Source organism: Drosophila mojavensis, unplaced genomic scaffold, assembly GCF_018153725.1.
Source record: "Drosophila mojavensis isolate 15081-1352.22 unplaced genomic scaffold, ASM1815372v1 contig_36, whole genome shotgun sequence".
Lineage (NCBI taxonomy): Eukaryota > Metazoa > Arthropoda > Insecta > Diptera > Drosophilidae > Drosophila > Drosophila mojavensis.
The window spans coordinates 22,591,876-22,617,530 of record NW_025318858.1 but is presented as its reverse complement, the minus strand read 5'-3'; the positions used below and the strand labels follow the sequence as shown (position 1 = coordinate 22,617,530).

Sequence of the window (25,655 nt, the reverse complement as noted above, 5' to 3'; positions counted from 1 at the left end):
TGCTGCTGGCTGTCGACGACGCCGTCCGGTCAAAGAATGAAGCACAGTTGCCACGCCCCCCACCAGTCGCCAGTCCCCTGGCTGCCTTTTTTGGCATGTCACACACATATAGCCGGGGGCTGCCAACTGATTTAAATGATTTTGCACATTTGTCGCAGCGGTTGGCAACGCGCATGTCATTAGCTTTTATTAATGCTAATTGTGTATGAACAGGTCGTGTAATGAATGACAGCTCATTTTAATTATATTATATCTAAAGGTTGATTTCGGTTATTAATTTTAGAAGTGTTGAATATCTTGCTGCTCTGTCTAAGCATAACTTTAAAAAGAACTACATTCATTTAGCAAACATTTAGTTTTCTTTGTAAGTCACACACACGCACACGCACACGCACATACATATGCATATCCATATAGCACAGTCACATAAATTCTTCCATTTACACTCAATTCAGAACTTCTCTATGCTAAATGAACGCCCTTCAAGCATTGCTCTCGGTACAAAGCGAATCGTAGGACAGACTTTGACTATTGACTATTGGCTATTGCATATGCAAAATTCAAAATGCTTCCAAGCTGAGCGAGCGGCAAGTCTCCCCGTCCCATGCCCTTGCTTAATATATGTATATATCATTGCGGAACAATGTGCTGGAGACAGTTACACACACCAAAGCGCACACAATTATAGATGCGACTGCTAGGGCTGAGCGCGTGAAGAAACGAAATAGGGAAAGTAAAGAAATAGAAAAAGCAAAAATATGCCATATACAAATGAGTTTTGTTTGTATCGTGTTTTAAAAAGAAGTGCATTCGCCTTATATCCTTAGCGTATGGATAAACATGTATTCTGCTTAGTGAGATCAGTTTAGAGTCGTGATAATTCGTCGAAATGCATATATAGAATTTAGTATTTATAGTAGTGTAATAGTATACTACAGTAGAATCGTGATGAGTTGAAATCGCAAGCAAATCAGTTTTTTTTTTTTCGATATACACAGAAGTCGAAATTATCAAGAATTATTGAGATCGAACTTCGTTCAAGGCAATAGCATTTTTTTCGATTTATCGCGTTTTTTGACTTAGCGGGTTACAAATTATAGAGACTCGACTGTATAAAAATATTGTTATATAGAGGGTATAGCATAGTATAGTCTAGAGAGTAGAGTAGTACAAAGTTCTTCAAGACAGTCACTTCAAAGTCGTTTCATGGCATGTAGGTTCATGCTATGATATATATGTATATCAGATCACACTCGTATAAGCATTAGGAAAAGCCATATATGATTTTCCTTCAAATGAATATCAATTAGTTTGGCTCTATTTTCACGAAGTCAGTGTCGTGTCTCTTTTCTTGCAAATAATCACCTCTTTTCATCGAATAACTTTCTCTCATCTCTTTGTCTCATCTCTAGTTTACATCAATATTCGCATGCGATTGCCTCAGATAAATAGGCAATAAATGTGCATGAGCTGCTCTCGTTTGTAGTTTGTCAAAGTTCAGCAATGTATTCTATAGGAACTTCCGTCTGCCTTTTCGAGTCTCACTCTATGTACACTAGGCAATGTAAATATATGCACACTAGAGCCACAGTCACAATCACAGAGAGATAGCTACTCAAATAAGTATATACACCTAGTATATATATTTATATCTCCGCTCGACTGTGTATTTGTATTTATATCGATGTCGGCAATTGATTACGTATTCCGCATGTTGTATTGTCGCGACAGAATTTAATTTCGTTCTTATGGGACGCACAGTCGATCGAGCGACCACTGCGCCGCCTATTGCCCAGGTCCAGCCCCTTGGACCTCCCCCTCAGGCCTACCCCGTCTATTAGCTCTATCCACTCTGACTCTGGTCTGTATTGAACTGTAACGCATTCAAAGTTGTTGTTGTTGTTGTTGCTGTCGTCTGTCTATCGCACTATTGTCTATGCAAAATGTACAACAACAACAACAACAACATCAATGGAAACAGCATATTTGTTGTTCCCATTGAAGAGTCCCACAGAATTCACGTATTTGTGTTCTCTGACCACTTGTCTGTCATTTGACGTTTCGGTTCTACAAGTGTATAGGTGAGTGGGTGGGTGTGTAAAGAGTGGGCGTATTGCGAAATTTTCAATAGTTCAGGAAATTAGTTGCAAACAAATTGTCTAACCTATTCTGAGCTGGGCAGCTTAATTACAATAAAATCAATGGACATTTTTTTTAGATATCGCTGAGAGAACTTATTTGGCGACTATTTTTCTTTTGTTATGAACAAATTAAATTAAAAAGTGTTATTTTAATAAGTTAAACAAACTCTAAGAATTGTTATACAAATTCAAGCAGATGATGTGAAATGAAAAATTTCTTTAAGTACTTTTAAAGTTTGTTAAAGCTTTAGATTGTTGTTGTTTCAAAACTGCTAGCCAACAAGCTAGCTAATTGTTATAGTTTAAACAATTGACTTGCCAAGAACATTGAATGTTGAAAATACAGTAAGCATGGGAATATCGAAGTGAGAAATGTAAAGTATTATTATAAAGAGCGCTGACTATTATTATTATTTATGACTCTCTCATTCGATCTCTCTCGCTTCTCTTTCGATCTTGTTACATCCCTCTCACTCACTATCGGTCGTGCTCGATCCCTCTCGTTGTTTCTCTGACTAGCCCTATTTCATTCTCTCCCTCTTTCATTCCACTCTATGACTCTCATTCGATTCCCTCCAATCCCAGCTGGTTTCTATATTAAACTTTGCATGTTTTGACTGTTATTTTGAGTCAAGTTCATTTAAAGTTTGCACAATGCTCACATGCGTATAATTTATGCAATTAGCGAGCAGTTGCTAACACTAGAAACTATCATCATCATCAAAGTTATTAGTAACCCTAGCTGCAGTTTAGAGATCTGTTTCATTTTGTAATTGTGTTTTTTTCTTCTTTTTTGTTTAATACTTTATTCAGGTGATTTGTGAAAATATTTTATTTTATTTATTTATTAAATTATTCTTTTTTTTTTTTCCTTTAGCAACATGCAGCAAGCACAGCTTTCTTGACACTTGCTCAAAATTTTGTGACAGCTGAGCTTAAGCTGAGGCGGGGGTCTATTTCAACGAGGGTTGCCTCTGCCGTTGACATGCAAAAAGCAGCTACGTGACATGGCAATGTGCAATGTGTTTGTTGTTGGGTTGTTGGGCTGTGGTTGATTGTTGCAGTTGTTGTTGTTCGCTGGGTTGTTGCCCCAGCGAAACGTGTTACATTTATGTTAACACATTTGCGCACGTTGCGTGCGAACGAAATGCAGATAATGACCAAAAAGCATTCATTCTCCCACTCGCTCACACCTCGCACACATGCCACAAAATTCTAAAACAGACAATCTTATGCAACCAGCAACGTATACAGGAGGACTGAGAATATTTGCACGGGCTGTTACGTTTCACTTTTGACTGACAGCCATTTTGACTTTGACTATTTGTGACTAGGACTCGTCCCTCTCACCGTACAGTTTGTCATTTGATCTGCTCATAAAATTATTAGTTTGGCTGCTGCTGCTGCTGCTGCTGCTGCTGGGCTACGTGTCTGCAGCATCAAATTGTTTTAAAAATATATCATCGCATGCACTTGTTGTGCTCGTCAAGGCATTCGTTCATTCATTCATGCACTCCTTCAGCTCAGTTCAGTCACATTCGCATAGTTCTTTATTTATTTATAATCATTTCTCATTTGGTATTCAGCCTTTTTGACACTGGCCCTGCTTATTTATTATCATTATTTGCTGCCTGTCAGCATTGCTGCTACTTTGGGCAACAGCAGCAGCAGCAGCAGCAGCAGCAACCACAACAAACAATTCACTTCGCATATATCGCATAAATATGCAAGTCATGCGCTTAGTTAGACGATGACGACGACGACAGCGTCCACATCGATAGAAACGTCAAAGCTTGCCAACATTTTGCTTGCCTTGCGTTTCCCATTCCCTTTGATTGGCACGCCTCCTGCCACGCCTCCAGTTACAGACACAAACTGCAATCTAACAAATATCCCAATTCCCAATAGATATTCCCAAATGAGCGAAGACTTTGACTGTGTGTGTGTGAGAGAGAGAGGGAGAGTGTGTTCGTGTGTGCGTGTCTGAGGTTAGAAATTTTGCATGTGCTTTGCTACCAGAGCTCCAAGAAACATATTGAGAAAACTGAACGAAGAGACATAGAGAGAGAGAGAGAGTGAGAGAGAGAGAGAGAGAGCGCGCGTGAGTTCGCTTTGTATTAGCCATATTTGGAGCAATCTGTATGCAAGTCGCAACAGCGGAAATGGATTAGATCGTTAACTTATTGATTTGCATGCACAGCAGTCATTTTTGCTGTAGTTAGAATATGGTTCGAGCACAAAACAATTTCCAGTGCTTGAGTTGTGAACGCAATTGTAACTCATTTGCATACAAAGCGAAAACACTTTTGGCGGGCATTACGATTACTTAACCAGCGATTAAATTGATTTTTATTTTTATTGCTTGATGAATCGATAATTAATAAAAATATACGAAGCTCAATGGCAGTAAAAATTGATTTTATTTTATATAAAACAGATCTTTAATAAATTTAAATTTACTGTAGAATATGAAACAAACTATATTGACGTGGGCATAGCTGGCCGGACTGGCAAATAAAATACCCCTATCGGGTCGGTGTTACTATTGAAAGTATATCCTGTACTTTGTTTAGGTTTTTTAAAATTTAAATTGACTCTCGTTTTTGTCAATAGCTTTAATAAATAAATAAATAAATAAATGTAAATGTTTCAAATATAAAAGAGATTTATGGAAACTAAAATCTATATATGTATAAATAAGTAAAAATATATATTATGAAGTCAACCTATAGCTGGGCGACTATTAAAATAATTGTTATAAAGTGACTCTGAAAGCTGAAGCTGAATATGATTTTTTTTTTTTTAATTTGATGAGCGGCAAAATGAACCAGTTTATAAAAAAAGATCACATAAATAAGGCGAGTTGCCAATGGATTTACATTTTTTTAGAAGGTTTAAATTAATCCGGATATATTCAGGTACAAATATATTATATATTATTATGTAATTTAATCTTAATTAAAGTATCTGCAATTGCATTTTAATTTACCAAAATGTAGTTTTTTATAAATTCAATTTTAATTTAAAATATTGTTTTTGCTAAGCATAAATAAAAAACACTCCAAAGTTAATCCACCAAAAAATTGTTTACCTAAATAGAGATAAAGCTAAAAATAATTTTAACAAATCCAAATGTAAGTAAATAATATGTTGATAAATAATTAAATTTTTTTTATTTGTTTTTTTTTTTTATTTTTTTTTTTATTTATTATTATTACTATTTTATTTATTAATTTTTTTGTTTTGGGTTTTCAAATGTGTACCAAGAAATAATTCGATTTCTAATTCAAATGTCTTTGGCATCTTTTTTTTTTTTGGGTTACATAGCTGATGGCAATAAGCCGCAAATTGTTTATTGTGTCAGCTCGCAAGCAACAGTTGACAGCAGAACAAACAGAGAAAAAAGATAAAGAAAACCAGCTGAACAACATCAACAACAAAGGGAAAAACAAAATGTTTTCCACTTTGGCCCGAAGTGCAAATCCCCTGACAAAGCTAAAATTTAATTAGCAGCCAGCAAGCGGCGTTTGCAAATGAAATTACACACAGAAAGGAGGCGCCGCTGCGTTGCATGCAACCGATGCCCAAAACAAACGCCCCCAACACTGGGGGTATGCATACATATGTATGTGTGTAGGCAGCATTAAAATCCAGCCCCAGCTTCACACAGTGGCTTAACATTTTGCCACTTGGCAGCGCGCCGCACGGACTAAGCGAAATACGAAAGAGAGAAAAAAGCGAATGGAAATAAAATACAATGACAGCACATTCACACGCACACACCCACGCACTTACATACATGTGTGGAACACGACACGGGCGCCTTGTAACTCCAACAACATGTTTTGTGCACTGAGAGAAAAAGAGAGCTGTTCTGCATATCAAATTGGATGACATAAGAACTAATGAAAGTTTAACAACATATATGAAAAAGTATTTTAAAATTGTAATAATAAATACGAAAACAATAGTAGATAAGAATAGCACATAATTATAAAAAGATTTTAGCATTAGAGAATCTTGACAAAAAGCAAAAATTCAATATTCCCTTTGACTGTTTTTTTTTTTTTTTTTTTTTTAAGGCCTAAGTGAAATAAATTGTATGTTCAATTTAAGAGCTTGCTTGAAACGTGCTTAATATAGACATCTGAAATATTTGTAGTTCATTTTATAATATGTGAAGTTTTAAAAAATTAAAAAGAAATATATACTCGAATCCATTAATATTCTGACAAACATATTTATTTATTTACTTCTTTCGTTTTTTTGTCTGAAGAAAATAGTTCGTCAAATGAAACCAAACAAAGTCAGCAATTGATTTGAATACGAAATCTCTTTGCGCAGTGTAATCCTCGCGAGCTTTACAATAAACACGAAAATATAATTTGCAACATTTCGAGGCAGGCAGCAGGCGACGCGTTTCCGCAGTCACGTTGTGAGGTAGCAGGGTGGGGCGCAGGAGACTGAGATGGGGCTGGTGGACAGGAATGTAGCAACTGAAGTTAGTATAAGCCCGAGATGGGGCTTTTGGCTATGGCTATGGCTATGGCTATGGCTGCAAGTAACACTAATTACCTGGAACTAAATATGGCGCCGGATTTGGTGGCGGCAGCCAATACGTTGCCGTTATCGCCGGATACGACTGATGGCCATTTGTGGCCATGTTAGTGGGCTGCTGCGGGGGTGGCGAGTGCGGCGACATGCCGGAGCCACACAATTTGTTGTTGCTGTTGCTGCTGTTGCTGTTGCTGCTGTTGCTGTTGCTAGTGGGCTGGGCTGTTGCACATGTTGTTAGCACTGTTTTGGCCGACAGAGGGCGCAGCTGTAGCTCACTAACATTGCCATTTCCGTTTCCGTTGATATTGGACGCTGAGAGGTTGCTGCTGCTGCTGTTGTTGTTGATGTTGTTGTTGTTGCTCTTGGTATTGTTGTTGTTGGTGTTGTTACTGTTTAATCCATTGCTGCATTCCATGATATTTGTATTTGGATTTTTCATATTTATGGGCCGCTAGATGGCGCCGCACTCAAATACACACACACTCACACACACCCACGGCGAGGGCAACTTGTTTTTATGAGCCTCTTGGGCTATATTAAAATGCAATGCTCTATTATATTAAAATTTATTTATATTTTTGCATGTAATTTAAATGAACATGTTTTCCGCTACAATTAAAAAGATCAACAAAAAATACCACAATTATTCACTGGTGTATAATTTGAGTTTCATTGGAAACGAACCAAACAAAAAACGGTCTATTCCATTTAGGTTTGGTTTTGTTTTGTTTTTGTTTTTTTTTTTCACATTTTTTTAATACGCAGCGCGTGCTGCAGCCCTCATTATAATCATCATCATTATTACTGCTGTTTGTTGTTATTGTCACACACTCAAGCATACATACATATATATTATTTTTTATTTTATGGTTTGCCATTTTTGTATAACCAATTAATTTGCCATATTGCACCGTTTGCTTTTGTAATATTGTATTTTATTTTTTTTTTTCTGCTCTTTCTTGACGATTGTTGTTATTTTTATTTATTTCTTTATTTTTATTTTTTTATTTACTTTCAATTTGCTGCATATCATCGCATCATATCGAGCGTTAATGGGCCAGGCATGTCATATGCCTGCATATAAACAGACACACACACACGCACACAGACACAATATTTGCTATTGTTATTAAGCTTATTATGGCGATCACATAGCGTAGTTATTTGATTTTGCACTTAATGCCAGTTAGGATTCAGGTAATGAAATGATTTTCAGTCACCCTTTCGCCGCAACAATTTTTATGTGCACTTTTTTCGTACTGTTGCAATTCTCAAAATAGCAAAGCAGCTCATAAAATTTCAAATTCGAAATTGAATATAAAAACCTATTTAACGAAACGCAGCGCAGCGGCTAAGCAAATTTAACTTAACGGACCAAAGCGAATTTCACAAATGCCACAATTTATCCAAAGGCCACGCCTATTACCCTTCTCTCTCTCTCTCTCTCTCTCTCGTATAGTATTGCTATGTGACACCTGTTTGAAACTCTAATCAGCTTCAAATATAGCTGCTAAAAAATAAACGTCTGTGTTTATATAACACAGGCCTCGTTTATATGTACTATGTACCCCACATTATATTAGCTGAAGGGGGCGTCTTTGGCTAAGGGGCGTGTCTACGGAACCTGAAACCTAAACTAAACAACTGTCGACATAACACCAAAAATGAGTTGTGAAATTTTAAGCTTATTTATTTACAATAACAACAACAATGGCGAACTACAACAAGTGAAGTCTCAGTTGATTTATTACCATGTGAAATTCTGTTTTAAGAAAAGAAAGCTGAATCGAACATAATATGCGATTTTAACAGTTCACAAAATTCAGCTTAGCAATAATATTTATTCTTCAGAATACAAAAGCTACGCTCAAAAATATTTATTGCTTAGGGGATTTTTTTTACTACATTTATTTGCTTAGCTTATTTAATGTTGATGTTGACTGTGAGAATTTATAGAGAATAATATATTTTTGAGATTTAAAATATGTACGAGAATTTGTATTAGAATGAGTATAATAAAATAAATTTTAGAAATAAAAAATATGTATATATTTATTGTCAACAGAAATCGACTTTCATATAAGAGTAAATTGGAAAATCTGCTGTAAGACCCAAAAATTGAAGTAATAAGAAATATGGAAATTTTAGATATTGATCTCAGCATTACCAATAGAATCACTTTCTCGAACTTCAACTCTTTCCACGTGTAGCATCTCTAGGGTCACATAAGGTTAATCAACCCAAGAGACATTCCTCAGAGTTCGAATTGTTTTGATGACAATCGATTGTTATTGTTTCTCTTAAAAATAGCTAGATGCGTTCATTTCGATTTGCTTGTGGAAAATGAAACAAAGTATATTTTCATGTCAACTATATTTTCTATTGATTTTTGCTCCGCTTCTCGAGACTTTCCACAACTTGTCGAGCTTGTCTATTTTCAATTTCTGGCGGCCCAGCTAAATTGACGTTTGCCTGCCTGTCTATTGACAGACTGCTCTTTCTTTATATATACTGTGTTGTTGTTGTTGTTGTTGCTGTTGTTGCTGCTGATGGACTATGCTGTTTGTACTTGGTCAACATATAGGCATAAATATGCGTAAATATACGAAACGTATATGATTACATATATGCATGGATATGTATGTGTGTATATAGCGGGGCATAGGTACAGGTACTATATAGCATGGAGCACTGAGAAGAAAGCACAAATATTGATGGAAATATTTGACAGCTTTTGTGGACTGAGCCTTGTTGGACGTGAAGTGCATTGCGACACAGCGTTGCAACATGCAAATGCAATTGATTTGCTGCTGCTGCTGCAATCATGCACTTTTATAATAGCATATAATGTGTGGCATATTGCAACACTGCTGCCAATCGACTGGCTTGTAATCATTGTATTTGTATCTTTTTTTTTTTTGCTTTTCATTATTTGTTACGCCTCGCTGCCAACTACCAATTTGTCAACTCGGTCAACATATACGGCTCTAATTCTTATTAAGTTTTTTTTTTTTTTCTACTGGCAATTGCTTGTTTGCAACTAGAACTGATTAGCCCAATTAGTTAAGAACTTTGACCTTAACCAGCCCCATCTGGATATCATATGTGCTTAGCGCTCTTTGTACTTTATCTTGACTTTTGCTATCTGCTTAGCTACATATTTTTCGCTTCATGCAACTCATTTGAATAAGCAGCACAATTATCGCATAAGCTTCATAAACTTCACATTTACACTATGAACCTTTTGGTTAATGTGCGGGTATCTGAAAGTTTTTAGAGCGTAAAGCAACGCATTTTCATTTTAAACTGACGTATCTGAAGCATGTTAAAAATAATAATAATAGTAATAATAAAGAAATAGATTACGCTGGCACTCCAATTTGATGTCTAAAGCCAGAGTTGTCGCGTAGAGATTGAGAGAGTATGAGAGAAAGAGAGAAAGAGAGAGAGAGAGAGACAGAGAGACAGAGGAGACAGTCTTAAATGGAAGATACTAATGTGATATACATATATGTATAACTTTTGAATTATGACCTTATATATACATACATATATATACTATATATAACTAAGCATTTATCTATTGAAGTATATACTATTCAAGCATTATAGTTGAACAAGTATATTTCTAATATAACAATTATTAAATATTCAAACTGTAATAATCAATCATAATCATAAAGAATATATATAAGAATAGTACAAAAGTTTTCAGTATCTAGAAAACTTTTTACTGGATAGCAAGACTCAATATGAAACTGCCAAAACTTTAAGCTGTAAATGTTATTTAGCTAACGAAATTGTTTTTTATAAATATAAAGTTAAGGCATGCATATCTTTTTAATCCCAATTTACTATATATATATATATATATATATATATATATATATATATATATATATATATATATATATATATATATATATTTTTTTTTTTTTTTATATATCTTTATCTTCTCTATAAATAGTTTGGCCAATTCCTCTTTTTAATATTAATATATATATAAATAAATATTTTTTTTATTTAAATACTAAAAAAAAAAAAAAAAAAAAAAAACAATATTATTAAAAAAAAAAAAAAAGAAAGGAAAAAGAAATATTTCTTGCTTGCTTTTTGCAGTGTTTTCAGTCAAATATTTGATGCCCTTAATTCTGCTTAAAGTGCACTGTCATAGCTGTTCATTTATGTTGGGATATACATAGATATACTAGGAACATATATGTATATAAAGCATGTATATATGTATTTGTTTTTGGGTTGACAAGCTGTTGACATTTTGTGTTTAATATGCCGCACACCTTTGTTGTAGTTGTTCTTGTTGTTGCTGTTTGAGAATTGACAACTGACAATTTCCGTTTGTTGCCGGGCAATACGCACTTGTTCCCCTCCCGGGCTACGATGTCAACTAACCCAACTGATTATTTTCAATTGGAATTTACTTTGCTTACGGCCAAGTGATTCATTTTCATGCTGACGCCAAGAAATCCATTACGTGATGTATTTATTTTTCTCCGCTCTCTCTCTCTCTCTTTCGCTTGCTCTTTGAATTTCTACAAAATTATACATGCTTAAGAAAACATATATATGTATAAGACTGAGCGCTATTGCGTGGTTTGTATCTAGATGTTTTCAATTTAATGACACTTGTGCTAGTTGTTTGCCTGCGGCATCTTTTAATATTTGCACAAATGCGGCACTCGAGGCAGAGTCAACAAATTTTCTCCTATTGTCAAGTAGATATGTAGCTTATATATGTATATATGAATATATGCAAAGGGTGCAGCTGACCTTGAGCTAGACTTTACGCACGTACGCTCAGGTACCAGATCGAACTCTCAGATCGTGAAGATGCCAGCACATCTGAAACCATTTATGATGACAGTTGTTTATCTATGTGTGAGGGTGTGTGTGTGCGAGTGTTTGGGGCACACCTCGAATAAACTGAAGCATTCAAGCGTTACGCCAACTGTATCGGAAATCGGTTTTACTTTTATACAATAATGTGGCATATACATCTATATATATCTACATATATCTATAGAACTAGAGTTTGTGTAGTTGGCTGGCTATTGTTCAGTGTAACGAATCAGCTGTTGTTGTGCCTGTATAGCAAATTTATGTAAATACATTCGACACATTTCCCAATGCACATACAGTCCAAGTAAATAGGGTTTATCAGCGACTACAGTAATGGCTGCCTATGTGCTTGAATTCTCCAAATGTCAACTTTATATGCGCGAGGAGTTCAGCTTCAGTGTTAACTGCCTAAATGGATGGAAAAGTGGGAGTAACTACAAATAAGTGGCTGTTACAGTGGTAACTGCTTACGTAAGCTGCAGTCAAAGTCGATATAATAGAATTTTAAAAGTCGGCGAACAAATGATTTATGACAAGGGCGGGCATGGTACAGTGTTCACGGTGTACATTAAGGTCAAAGTAAATCATTTTTGGAGTAGTATAACAGGCAATAACTACTGCGTAAGTAAATACTAGACTTAGAGCTGCACTGTACCATAACTATTCTTATAGCAAACTAACGAGCACGTGCTAGATGGGCTTCACTGTATTGCTTGATGTTCACACTTCAAGCCTAGACTCCTAACTCTATAGTCAAGCTTCACTGTTTTGAGGAATCGCAATTTTTCACGTTTATTGGGAGCAACAACAACTGCAACTGAAACTGCTGCATAGCTGATATCGTAATTCATTTGGTTAACAAATTGTATCTTTCAGATACGTTGCGAGAGATAGATACATTTTGACACTCTCGGTTGAGGCAGACGCGCGTGCGCAACTTGAGGCGAACTGCAGCACAGCTTGAGCTATCTGCAAATGTATCTATGAGATACAGATATGCTGTGCAGCATTCGATGCCGAGGACCGAAGACCGAAGACCGAAGAAACGAAAACGAAAACCGAAAAGCGAAAAGCGCAAAGCGAAAAACAAAGAAAAACGCGACTGATTGCTGGGCGATTGAGTGACAAACTGCTTGCGTCGCTTATTTTGTCGCTGCTGCTTTGCGCTGTCGTGCGGTTTTTTTTACTTTACTAGATTTTTTTCCACATTTTTATTTATTTATTTATTTTGTTGTTTTTTTTTGTTTCTTTAGCTTTTTTGTTTTGTCTCAGTCGTAGTTGTAGCACATGCGAGTGTATGTGTGTGTGTACTTTAGCCATTGTGTACTCAGTTCACGATGTGCCCAACCGCATGGCGAGGCATTCGAATACGAATACGAAATTATCATTATTATCGTTGGCTTTTAGTTTTTGGCATTTTTCGTTTCAGTTAAATGGCATTTGCGACTAAATGAAAAACCCAAACACACAACCCAAAGATCACACTAAACACACAGACACACACACACACTCCAAATACCACTACTATTTAACTTTGCAATACTCTAGAGATAAAAGACTCAACTATTAATAAAAACCAAATGAAATTTATCTAAAATTAGATTTCAATTGAATAAATAAAATCAATTTAAAATTATAGATAAATTATAGATTATAGATAAAACCCATATCATTTTCAGTCAAATTAAAAATTTTCATTGAATTTGATATATTTTATCTATGAATATATCATATATATATTCATGCATTTATGTAACTATTTTTTGAATAAAGATTTAACTTTGGAAAATGTTTCCATGACTCTTCTAAAACAATTTTTGTTCATTTTATTTTTCCATGTAAATAAATAGTTTTATTTCCATGTATTTTAAGCAACGTGACATAGCTTTCAATTGCAGTTTAATGCCCGCTTTGTCGTCAAGGGTATCTAAGCCATAAATTGGGGGACTCATCAAGAGGCGCGTGCTAAGCAGCGCTGATCATAGCCGCCACCTGATCACGAGTATCTCATAGATACACACAAATACACAGGCAAACACAGAGTGTCGATTCGAGTCATTTCGTTATACTACGGGCTTGAGTGAGAGCCGTTGAAAGATAGGTATTTGGGTTTTCTGGAAAAACAGTCTGCTTTACAGACTACTACAAAGTCATTTTGATTTAGTTATCACATATCATTTCTCAAAGACTATAAGAACAAAGTCCTCCGATTATGTAATTTTCTAACTACTCTCACCCATCTCTGCTCTTTCACTTCTTGGCCACTGTCACTTCTTATACATTGTATGAAATCCTAGCACGTACGCAAATAAAATAGTTACAAATTCACATTAATGCCCATTACAGGGTATCTGCTACATCATCAGCGCCGTCTACAGAACATTGGTGTGCTTTTGTTTCGGAGTTTTGCACTGTGCTGTGCGTTTGCCAATGCATTTGCATTGACGTTTGCTTGCCACTCGACTAAACTGATAAAAATCAGCCATATATACAATATAATATACGCTATATACATATATAACTTGATGTATCTGAGTTGGCTTATATACTTGTGCCGGGACTACCTGACTTTGGATGTTGGCATTGCGAACGCCGGTCTCTGGTCTCGCACATTATGTTTGTATATTTATTATTGTTTCGCGTTTCAGAGCCGGCGACAGTTGTTTAATTTATCAGTTAACAGCTTTGTGGCTTTGCAGTCATACGCTAAAAGCTTCAGTTGCTTCCACTCTCGATCGTATTTCAGCGGATTTTTTTTTTTTTTTATTCACAGTTTTCAGTATGTGAGCTTAAAATAAATAAACCCAATTGTGAGTACCTAAAAAGTACTCATTGCCCTTGTCGCTGGAATTAGAAACGAAAGAAAAAAGACCCGAAAGGAAATGCTAGAAGCGCCTAAAACCGTAGTGAGAGACCAGCTGTAGCTCTGGTTGTCTGGGGCTGTGGCTGTGGTTGAGGTTCAGGTTTTGGGTACGCTCGCAGCGCTTATCTCGACAAGAAATTTAATTAAAATAAAACCATATGCCGCAATTGAAACGCCCCTAATTACCAGGGATGCCTCAACGATAGACGCAGACACAAATACTGATACAAGTGCAGATACACAAAGTCTATGGGCTACTGGGGATAAAAATGCAAACAGACGCCCGCAACAAAGCACTTGAAAAGGCATGGAGAGAGGGAAGGGGAGTGGGGCGGGCGGTCTAGCCAGAAGGGGGTGTAGAACACAAAAAATAATAATATGCGGCATATTGAAACAGACGCAAAACCATTTTCGATAATTGAAAATAATAATTAAAATTCTCTGATTGAGGCGCATTCGCTTTTGTTGTGCATCACAACAACTGACGTCCACAATTGGAGTGAAAGAAGCTATAAAAAGCAACAACAGCAACAACAGCAACAACAGCAACAACGACAACAATCGACTTGCAGCTAACATACACAACAATTTGTTATTCAATGTTGAGTTTTCAATACCGCGTAACTGATGTGAGTGTTTCAGGAAATGAGGTATATTGCAGTTGTTAGACTATGAACTGTGTAACTCCGACAGTTCTTAGCTCGAGTTTCGGTATAGCTGAAATTGTCTATATTACAGTAGATAAGTCTTAAGCAGCTGTCTATGCAGATCTAGTTCCAGGTTACAAAGCATTCAAGAGAAGAGCTTGAAATCGATAAATATATGTTATTATTATTTGGAAATTGGAAAAAGATCTTAGATTTGGATCACTTATAGCTAATATGTAAAAATATGTGTGCTATTTTATATAATTAATATTCATAAATTACATGGTAATAATAATAGCATTATATAATTTATTATATATTTGTAATATATAAATGTTCTTTATTATTAAATTACTATAATGTAGGCATCATAGGTTTGGTATATCTACAAGTCTCAGATATAAGTATTTTTGAATTTATATATATATTCTGCTACAATTTTGAGTGCCAAATTTCTTGTCAGATCTCAAATTTGACATAAATCAAATAGAAAAATATTATTTTAAAAATCTGTTTTGCTATTACATACTTTTTCAAAGCCCATGAAAACTAATATAAATTTAAATTAATTTCAAAAAATGAAGTAATATTTAAAAACAATTTTTAAATGAAAATCATAGCAACCTCAAACGAAGAACTGCTTACAGGGTAACTGCAATTCGAGCTAGGTCGTTTCAAGCTCCCATTTTTTCTCTTCATTTTAATATGCAAAAGTTGTCGCCTGCCTGGAGAATTGTATTGCTGTTGTTGCTGCTTCTTCTTTCAGTCAGTTTTTCTGTGCTTTTTCCAATTCTTTTTGCTTTCGTCTCCTTGTCTTTCGTAGAGGCAAAGCCCGTTAGCCGTATTTGTGTCTTGTGTCCAGGCCATAGAAGTCATCGTTATGGTGTCCCCAAAGTGCGCCTGGCTTTGTTCTGGCTTTACCCTAACCCAACCTCTGGCTCTGCCTCCGCCTCTGCCTAGCTCCCGCTCGTTGACTTTTTAGAATTTATGAGCGTTCTGCATTTGGGATTCCAAGTGCGTGATTTCTTCAATTAAATGCCCCAAAGTCTTTGGCTCTCATTGCAAGCAGCCGGCGGCAGTCAGAGTCGCAGCACTTGTTGAATGGCATTGCACAATCATGTGGCAATGTCTTTGACTCTGTGTAGCCCTTCCCCCCCAGTGGTCCCCTCTAGAAAATGATGTATGTCAAGCATGCTCGTTAGGGGAGGGCGACAGTTCACAGCATTGTCTGCGCCATTCTAAGACTCTTTTGGACAATACTTGTGGTTCAAGCATAGCATTTAGCATAATTCTCAAACAATGACAATAGTTCAGTCAATAGCATAGATGTGAATGGTAGAGAATAGAATGGTAGAGAATATAATAGAATAGCATGGCATTCATTTGTTTGCAATTATGGTTAAGAAATTAATTTGCCAACTTGTGCAATAGCAAATTATTCACAATTGAAGTTGAAGTTGAAGTTGGGCACGTAAAACGGAAATGGGAAATTTTCAGTAATTAGTCAAAGAAAATTGCCTTATCAGTATTTAGATTTGGGCTTTGGGCAGGAAAATGCATTCGATAACTTGGGCACTTAGCGATACAAGAGACGGGAAACGCTAGCAGATAAAAGAGTATTTAAAAACTATTTGAAATTACTGAAAAGGTTTTCACTTATAGATGAATCTTTCTAGTGTTTCTATGTACTTCTACTTGTCAGCTAAGAGATTTCATTCTCCGATAAATGAAATTTTTATAGTGTTGTCTTCAAGCGATATTTCATTAGCTTTTGCTACGCACGGCAATTATGCGCATATTTCAATATAGGCGCAACCCAAGCGTGTTGCATGTGAGTTGGTGTGTGTCTTGTGCCACATGACAAACTGCAGCTGCAACAAGACGAAAACGCACTTGCAACACGCAATGCAGCGTTAAAAAACAATTTCTCCATTTGGTGGCATTCCACAAATGCTTTTAGCAATGGCTCGATGCGGGCCACGCAAGCGCAACTAGAATCACACATATGTACATAGATACAGATACATATCGAGCGAGAGCTGCAGAGACAGCTAAAGTATCTGAGCTATTTGAGATACATACACATAAAGATCAATCATTATGGCTGCTGATAGATACTTGTGGATTTAAGAGTAGAATTGGCGATGAAGACGGAATTATAGATAATGTATCTGTAATATTGATAGACATTTACATAAAAGATACATATTTGTTCACAGCTCAGGTACGCATGTAAAAGTATCTGCAGAAAAGTGTGTCAGATACTGCAAGACATACATATGACTAGATTAGATTAGTATGATTACAAAATTTTCTATGAAATATGTAATTAATCAAAACAATATATAGATACATTTCGAGCAACTGCAAAGATACAGATAAAGTATCTATTTAATAGTCTAAAGTAGTCTAAAGTAAACTATATATAGATATAGTATTTTGGGAATGTACGAGTCTAAAAAGTATATATAAAAGAAGGAGATTACTAAGTAAAAGCAATTAAAGTCAGAGCAAAAATTATGAGAATGAGAATTATGAGTGTCTTTGAAATAAAGATGCAGATAAAATATTTCATAAATAGGCAGAAAGATGTACAATATGTAACTACATAAATATATATAGATGTATCTACATACAATTATATATTATTCAATAATAATTCTCATCCATAATATTTCTTCTACAAACAATATTATCCAATATTGCTTCGTTGCATTGCTTAAGATAAAGTACATATTGATTGAGATACATATCGAGCAACAGCTTGAGATAAAATAACTGCGAATGTGCGCAGTTCACTTGAATCAAAACAAAAAGACAAAAACAGAAAACAGCTGAGTTAATAACGGCTCAATTGCTGGCTAATAACATGTATATAAAGATATATACATTTATAAATATATGAAGTATATAAGCAAAAGCGAAATTGAATGGAAATTGAAATTGAAGTGAAAAACTGGTTGCGATCGTTACGATCCACAAAGGCAGCGAGCGGGTGGGCGGGTGCACAATAATAATTAACCAGCTGTAGGAGCCGAGATATTGAGATGCCGGCTCGAATGAGTGAGTCAAGCAGCGGTGGATGCTGCGCTTCGCTGCTGCTGCATTTGATCAGATTTATTTAATTTCGATGTGTATTTGTTTTTTGTTTTGCTTTGTCTCAAAAGCACTCGGTCAATTCATATTGGCAATTTGCATATTGTGTTGTTGGCATTTATGAGCGTTGTTTACATTTTGGCAATTGGCAAAAGCCAAAAAAGATGTGCACAGATTTTAAGTGAGCATAAAACTAAATATATATGTATGTATAGGTATGTATATAGTACTTTATGTGCTGTTGCTGTAAACACTTGATATTTGTAAATATATTTCTTTTGAACTTTCGAGCAATTTCAAAATAATTGTTGATTAATTAAAGTTAAGTGCGCGACATTTTCAATAAAATTGGTTTTGATTACTTTTCAAATTTAGTTTCAATTCACTTCAATTGAGCGTGCACAGTTATTTAATTTAAAGAATTTCCTTTATTGTTTACTTTGCGGGCAGCAAACTGAAAAACGTGCGCGATCGATCGACTGACGGCTGCGGCGAACTGCGGCAAACTGCGGCGACAAAATGTTCTATTGGAATACACGCTCACGTTTGACAAATTGCGCGCGTGAGGAGCTATCGATGCGACCAACCGACCCGTCCGACCATCCGTCTGACTGACTGCGTCTACACTGAACAACCAACTGTGTGTAACAGCAACAGCAAAAGCAACATCAAAAGCAAAAGCAGCGGCATCGGCATCGGCTGGGGGCTTTTGGCTTTGGGCCGATCGTCAATTGCGCTGCACTTTGAATTTCATTTGCTGCCTGGCGCCTGGCAATGCTTATGCCGGCTTGTGCTCTCTGACGGCTAGCCCACCCGCTCTCTCGCACGCTATCTCTATCTCGCTCGTGCGCTCTCTCTTCGCGCACAGCTGTTGCTGGCGAGCGCGCTCTCTTCGCCACTTGTGGCTTAGTCAAAGTCAATTAGTTACGCTCTTTGCTTGCGTTTTGTGTTGTTTGTTTATGTTTGTTTCGCGCATATCTCGCTGCCGGCTGACTAAGCGTTTTTATGTTGTTGTTGCTTGGTTTGCTTTAGAGTTTTAAGGAGATGATTGACGGACGTCTGTCTCGCTCTAGCACAAGCGCTGCACAGTGAGTCTTGTTTTAGTATTGCTAATGGCGACGTCTTTTAAAGTAACGGCTTGTAATTCAAAGCTTGCAGCGCCAGTAAAACGACTTTGGCGCCCAATCTAACCTTAGTTGACCGTGCTTGCATAGAGCGGCAGCTAAAGGAGGAATGTGGAACATATAAAAAAAAGTTATGCAGGCACTGAAGATGCTAAAGAAAGCCATCAGAAGGCCATGATATGCTTTTAAATAAATGAAAATCACTTTTCCAAATCGAATTTATGGCATTGTAAATAGGCAACACTTCGAGTGCCAAGCCCTGTATAAGAAGTTGTTGTCGAGCAGAGGCTTCACTGTGCTTGCAGCTCAAGCATTTCAAACAATACTTTTTGTTAGCTCAGACTGTTTTTCTGTTATTCACCGAATTTCACAATATTTAACACATTTAACGCCGAGTTAAACGAAACGCTGCTCACAATTAGCAACTCGGGCATAGCCCTAACGAACTGCGGTTATTTAGGTTTGTAAATGTATCTGTTGGATACACAAGTGAGCGCATGTATCTAAAGAGGCGATCACGTCAGTTGCTAAACGAGCAACAAATGTGCGAAAATCAATTGATGAGGCCATGTCTCGGCAGCATAGAAAGGCGCTTTGTATAGCCCGTAGAGTGCCGTAATTGAATTGAAAACTGTGTTAATGTGACCAGCAGCAAAAGTATCTAACAGATGCACAGATGCAGACACAGATACAGAGACAGACACAGCTACAGATGCAACAAATTGCACAAGCATGAAAGCATGCATTTGACTCAATCGCAGATCTGAAGATACCGCAGCATGAGTTGCCACATCGCCATGGAACTGCCGGAGTAGGGCATTGTAGGGTGTCCACCCTACAAGTTGTCAGCGCCTGACAACTTCACAAATTAATATGCTCATTAATTAGAAAGCCACGGCGGCGTAAATAAAAGTGTGCGTAAAAGTGCAGACGCTGCACAGCATACGTAATTAATTTGCCATGATTGGTCAGGCAGCCCAGGCCAGAGCGACAGAGATAGACATGCGAGAGCGAGACAAAAGAATGCTCGAGCAATGAGCAAGTATTCAAAGCAGCTAACAGCAAAAGGGCACCGACGAAACACGGCTAAAAGTGTTTAGAATTTCTGGCATCTTGTCAAGTGTCGCCAAAACATTTGGCAAAGCATCCAAGGGGCATGGAGTGGGGTGGGGCGGCAGTTGAAGGGTGAGAGAGTGTAAGGCAAATTTTGCACTTGTTGCATTTGCGTACTTTGTGTGGCATTTGAAATTGTGAGGCATTTGTGCATCTTTCTTGATCTTGTTGCCAATATGCCCTACTACATTAGGGGTAGTCCGCTACTTGAGTGGGATGCGAAAATGCTAAATATATAATTGGGTTAATGTGGAGTTGAAGCTTGCTAGAGATTATTCAAATAATATTTAGTTTTTTATTATTATTTATATATTTTGCTACAAAAATACATTTTTGCACTCCAATATGTAAGAGCATAGCATATTCTATCATTTTATGTTTTACAATTTCTGTTTGCAATTTTTAATAGCTCTTTTATGGCCACGCCTTGTTATCATTAATTTTCTTGGCACCCAAATAAAATTATAAATCGTCTTAGATAATGTTTAGCCATGCACTTCCAACTAGAGAGCTCTTTCCTTAGGTTTTATATTCTTAATTTACTATAAAATTAGTGCGTTACGTATTTTTAAGTTTGTGATTTATTTTTGTCACGCGTACAGCGTGACGCACATGACAACAAAAACAACCAATAGAATTATCTATTTTTTGTGCTCGTTGAACACCTTAATGGACACTGAGAAGAGCCAAAAATTGAACAGATTTAAGACAGAATGAGTAAAAGCATTAAAAACAGCAGATCATAATTTTTAAATTAGGTAAATGTGGATGTAGATGTAATAGAGAAGAAGAAGCAGAAAGCGGGCTAAACTTGGTGAGGAATAAGTCAAATAGGGAATAGAAGAAATTGGAGATATATGTGAGGTATAGGAAACAAATCTTCTAGAGAATAAGAGATTTATCCTGAATTAAACGAAATAGAGAATACAACAGAAATAGATTAATACGGTTTAAAAAGAAAGGGAACAGAAGCTCAGAAAAGTTGGGAAAAATTGATATGTCAAATTAAAAATCCTTAAAACAATAATAGAACGGAATTTACTGACGCCCAATTGAAGGCAAAATTATGTACTCAAAAACCAAGTATATTGTGTGATATATGAGAAAAATTTTGCAGTTTCTAAATAAAAGCTCTGGTATAAATAAAAAAGTAACACCATTCATAAAAGATTAATAATTAACGGAAGCGCGTCCCAAAATGGCGTTGTGTTATGGAAAGGTTCAATGAGGATTTCATTTTTACTTTTCTTTGCTTGGCTTTGATGAACAGGGTTGCCACCTAGTCAACAAATAGTGGTAGGCCTTGATACGCAACAGAAAGGGGCGCACACTGCCAGCTGTTAGTGTGCGTGTGTGTTAGAGAAAACGTGCCTGGCTAACAGTTGCGAGCTTGTTGAAATTGTATTCAAAGAGCTTAAGTTTTCAATGCCAGAGCCAAAGACAGAGACAGAGACAGAGACAGCAACAGAAACAGAAAAACAAAGACAAAGACATCGAATCTAATCGATTTAGTGGGCCGCCGCAAGGCCTGCCCATAGCTAGCATATGCCACCCGGGCCATTACTCATGCATATGGTAGGCGCATGTCCCGATACAAGCTGCGATTAAGACCACAAGGCAGAGCCATAAAAACTGGCCAACATTCTCAGCAATCAGACAGATAAAGGACTTTAAAAAAATAAAATGGGTTTTTTCCTTTTTATTTCTCTGTTGGAGAAACTTACCATTTCTGTTCTCACTGTCTGCCGGCTTCATTTGAATGGGATGATGCATCTGTAAAAGGCAAAGGAAAGAGAGAGATGGTTAAGTCAGAGCAAGATAGCATTAGCAGAGCAAAGAGCATGGAGCTCTGCTCGGGTTTTCCATTTTAACAGTTGCCAACAGCTGCGGAATTGCAATTCAGACTCAGGTTCTATGCAAGACACATGAGTTCTGTTCCTCCCTTACACTCACACACTCACACACTCACACACCCACACACACACACAGAGAGAGACAGCCATCCTGCTGATAAGTTTTTCAGTTACCTTTCCATTTGCTATGCTTTGAAGATTTCATTACTTTGATACGAACTAAAGTGCAACAAGAATATTGCCACAAAAGGCAAGTGCAAAGGCCAACAAATGTTCCGAAAGGCAAAGGACGGAGGAGTTGGATTCTGCTATGTTGGGCAGGGGCCCTAATGTAAAAATCAAGAGTCCATTTCATTAACGTAGCCATTAGCACTTCTCCAATTCAACGCGCAGCCTTTAACAATTTTTAATTTATTTTACATTCATTGAGCAAACCGATAGGGCTCTCAGTCCCTATGCTAGGTCTTGAAGGGATAGATAGGACAGGCGGGGCAGTGGCAGCACTTGGCAAGTCCTGCTGCCATTACTTTGATTTCAATTAACTTTTCATTCAGTTAAGAGGCGCCAACAGCGGCAAATGATAATAATAATACTTACAATCATATTAGACTCGCGTCAATTGATAGTCTTCTACTTCTACATTTTTTATAGCTTTGGCAAGAGTTTTTTGAGAAAATAAGTAGAATATGATCGAATAGAAGATACCCCATATCTTAAATGGAAACCAATCAAATAAAAAATGTAAGGCAGAATAACCGATAGCTAACGAATTTTTGAAACTAAAAAACATAAACAAAAATTATTAAAAATAATTTAATTTTAGTTAATAGCGTATAATTTTTTATTTGCCAATTTGTAAACTGAAATCAATTATTTTCGATAATTATCGATTATGAGATCTGTAGATCTGTGTGGTTAAAGTCTAATGTATTAATTAAGATTAATTTGATTTCATTGTCAATGCGTATATACTCAATTTCTACCTAGTTAACATAAAGATTGTATTAATCGATACTTATCGATGTGCAAAAAGATATAGACTAGAGAATTTCATGGTTGAAAATTTTGTAATTGAAGTCTTATTCACTGAAAATTTCATGAATTTGTAAAGTAGGCAGCAGAGAAAAACTGAGAGTTATAGAGTAGATGAACTACGTATCAATATACGATCTTCTCTTTTGCACAGACACACTCACACTTACATAACTCTTCTGTATACTCTTTTTTCCAAAGGGCCACGCGGAAGCAAAAACTTGACCGTGCGACGACAAAGAGCTACGCTAAGTGAATGAATGAATGAGTGACTGGCTGAGTGAGTGACTGACTGATTGAACGAGTGAATGGGTGACTGAATGAGTGACTGTTGTGTTGAAGTTGAAATTGAAATGAAATGCTCAAGAACTCGACAAGTTGTGCTTGATGTCTGGCCTCGCCGGCCTAGCTATACAGCTGGTTGGCTAGCCTGTCTGTCTGTCTATCTGTCTGGTCAAAAGGTTTTGCACAAATTACGAGAAAATGTCATTGCTTCAGCTGCTGCTGGCAGTGCCACAAATTGCCTTCCACTCTCTCACATTGTTGCGTCATTTTGCTGCTCTATTATTCAAAATTGGCAGTTGAATGAGTTAAGTGGCCTGTCCAGGATATCGCTCCGGCTGCTACTCTTTTCCCAGCCCATAGAGCGCCAAGCCCCCGCTCTGCTGAGTCCCTTCCCAAATTAGCTGTCAGTTTGTGTAAGGCTCTGCTCTGGATATGTGTTGAACCCGTGTACCCTTTTCACTCTAATGACAATTAGCCTAGCAAAACGATTTGCTTCCAAACTGTTCATTTATTTGCATTTCTTTGGCAGTTCCTAATCTATTTTTTTTTTTGTTGTTGTTCGATATTTCATGTGTGATTGCCGTTCAAATTGTCAATTAGCTGTAAAAATATACCTAACTGTTTACTTTTAGCTAGGTCAACACGAAAGACGCGGAAGGATAAAGAAGAACACTGCAAGAATACTAACAGAATCTATATAAATTATAAGAAAAAACTAAAAACTAAATAATAAATGTTCATTGTAATTAAAATAAAATTAGATGTGACAGCATCATGATTATTTATTTTAATTTAATTTAATTTTGTAAAAAATTAGCTCAAATTTTCTAGAGTACTAGCTGAGATAAAGAGAAAGATAGAAAAATAGAGCGAGAGAGAGAGTGAGAGAGAGAGAGAGAGAGAGAGAGAGAGGAGAAATAAAGAAGTTAAACTAACGCAGAATGAAATATAATTAAATATTAAAAAAAAAAATCAATAAAATAATAAATAGAAATTATACAAATATTCAAATTACTGAATTATTCAAATAAAGTTCCAGCTACTAGTATATTATAATATTAAAACATTTACTAAATCACTCACTAAAAATAATTAAATTTTTTTTAAAGATTCATTTCTTAAAGATCTCTCTATCAACTATGTTTGTCCCTCTCGCTCACATGCTTCAGAGCAAATACATGTAAAGCCAATACAAAAAAATTATTGCATACTTTTGGGCGGGACAAAAAATAAATCGCATTTGTCGAGTTTTACAGTGTAATCACTTTTCCGGGCAATCCAAGTCCGTCACAACTGCGTCTTTTCACACGTGCCACACAACAAGGACAAAACCAGAAAAAAAAAAACCCGACCGAAAGGGCCACTTAACTCACACATACACGGGCGTAGACTTATACACATGTACGCATGTGGTCTATATATAGAGCGAATTGGTCAGTTCAAAACAAAATATTTATTGAAGCCGTTGACAAGTTGGCCCACACAAACATGCAGATGCCTGTGTGTGTGATTGTGTGTGTTGCGTCCGTGTGTTTGTATGTGAAAATACCGACGTTTTAACGTCTGTTTACCTATCGATTATTTCAGGTAAATTAAGTAGCTCTTGCAGAGCAGCAGACATTGGGAGGCCTTGGTGGTTATTCAGGCAGCCTGCCAAATGCATTAAGGGATCAGACATCCCCACACTCACACACACACACATGCATAGCTGGGCACTTACTTATACAAACAAAGTGCTTGTATATATAACCACATACATACATACATACGTATATACATATGTATATACCTGGGTATTGATCATTATTTTGACAATTACACATGTGGCGTCATTTGCCACGTCCTTTCTCCCCCACTATCCCTCCCAATCCTCTCACTCTTGCTCTGTCGCTTACTTGCTTTAGTGCCATTGGATTTTCCATTAACAATTTGAATATGTAAATGAAGTAGCTGACTGCGAGCTGGCTACAAAGGCTAGCTAGTCGTACATACCTATAGACCGATATGTGAGTATGTATTTTGAGTAAGGGTACTCCCTTTACAGTGTTTGCCTGTGCGTGAACGCTTCATTTAATACGTTAACAATG

At 36.6% G+C, this 25,655-nt stretch overlaps 1 protein-coding gene across 8 annotated transcripts in view; it reads right to left on the bottom strand.

Moving 5' to 3' along the window:
* The window catches only part of LOC6577532 (CUGBP Elav-like family member 2), a 68,012-nt gene that overhangs the window by 24,961 nt on the left and 17,396 nt on the right, over positions 1 to 25,655 (bottom strand). For 5 of the 8 annotated variants that reach the window (XM_044008531.1, XM_032728679.2, XM_032728678.2 and 2 more), the window contains one exon: positions 22,123 to 22,171. In XM_044008531.1, coding sequence (XP_043864466.1) covers positions 22,123 to 22,171 — 49 coding nt within the window. Of the gene's footprint in view, positions 1 to 6,716; positions 8,534 to 12,453; positions 12,766 to 18,523; positions 18,785 to 22,122; positions 22,172 to 25,655 lie in introns of those variants that run through there. The other 3 variants (XM_032728680.2, XM_032728681.2, XM_044008532.1) reach the window with 3 other exon arrangements.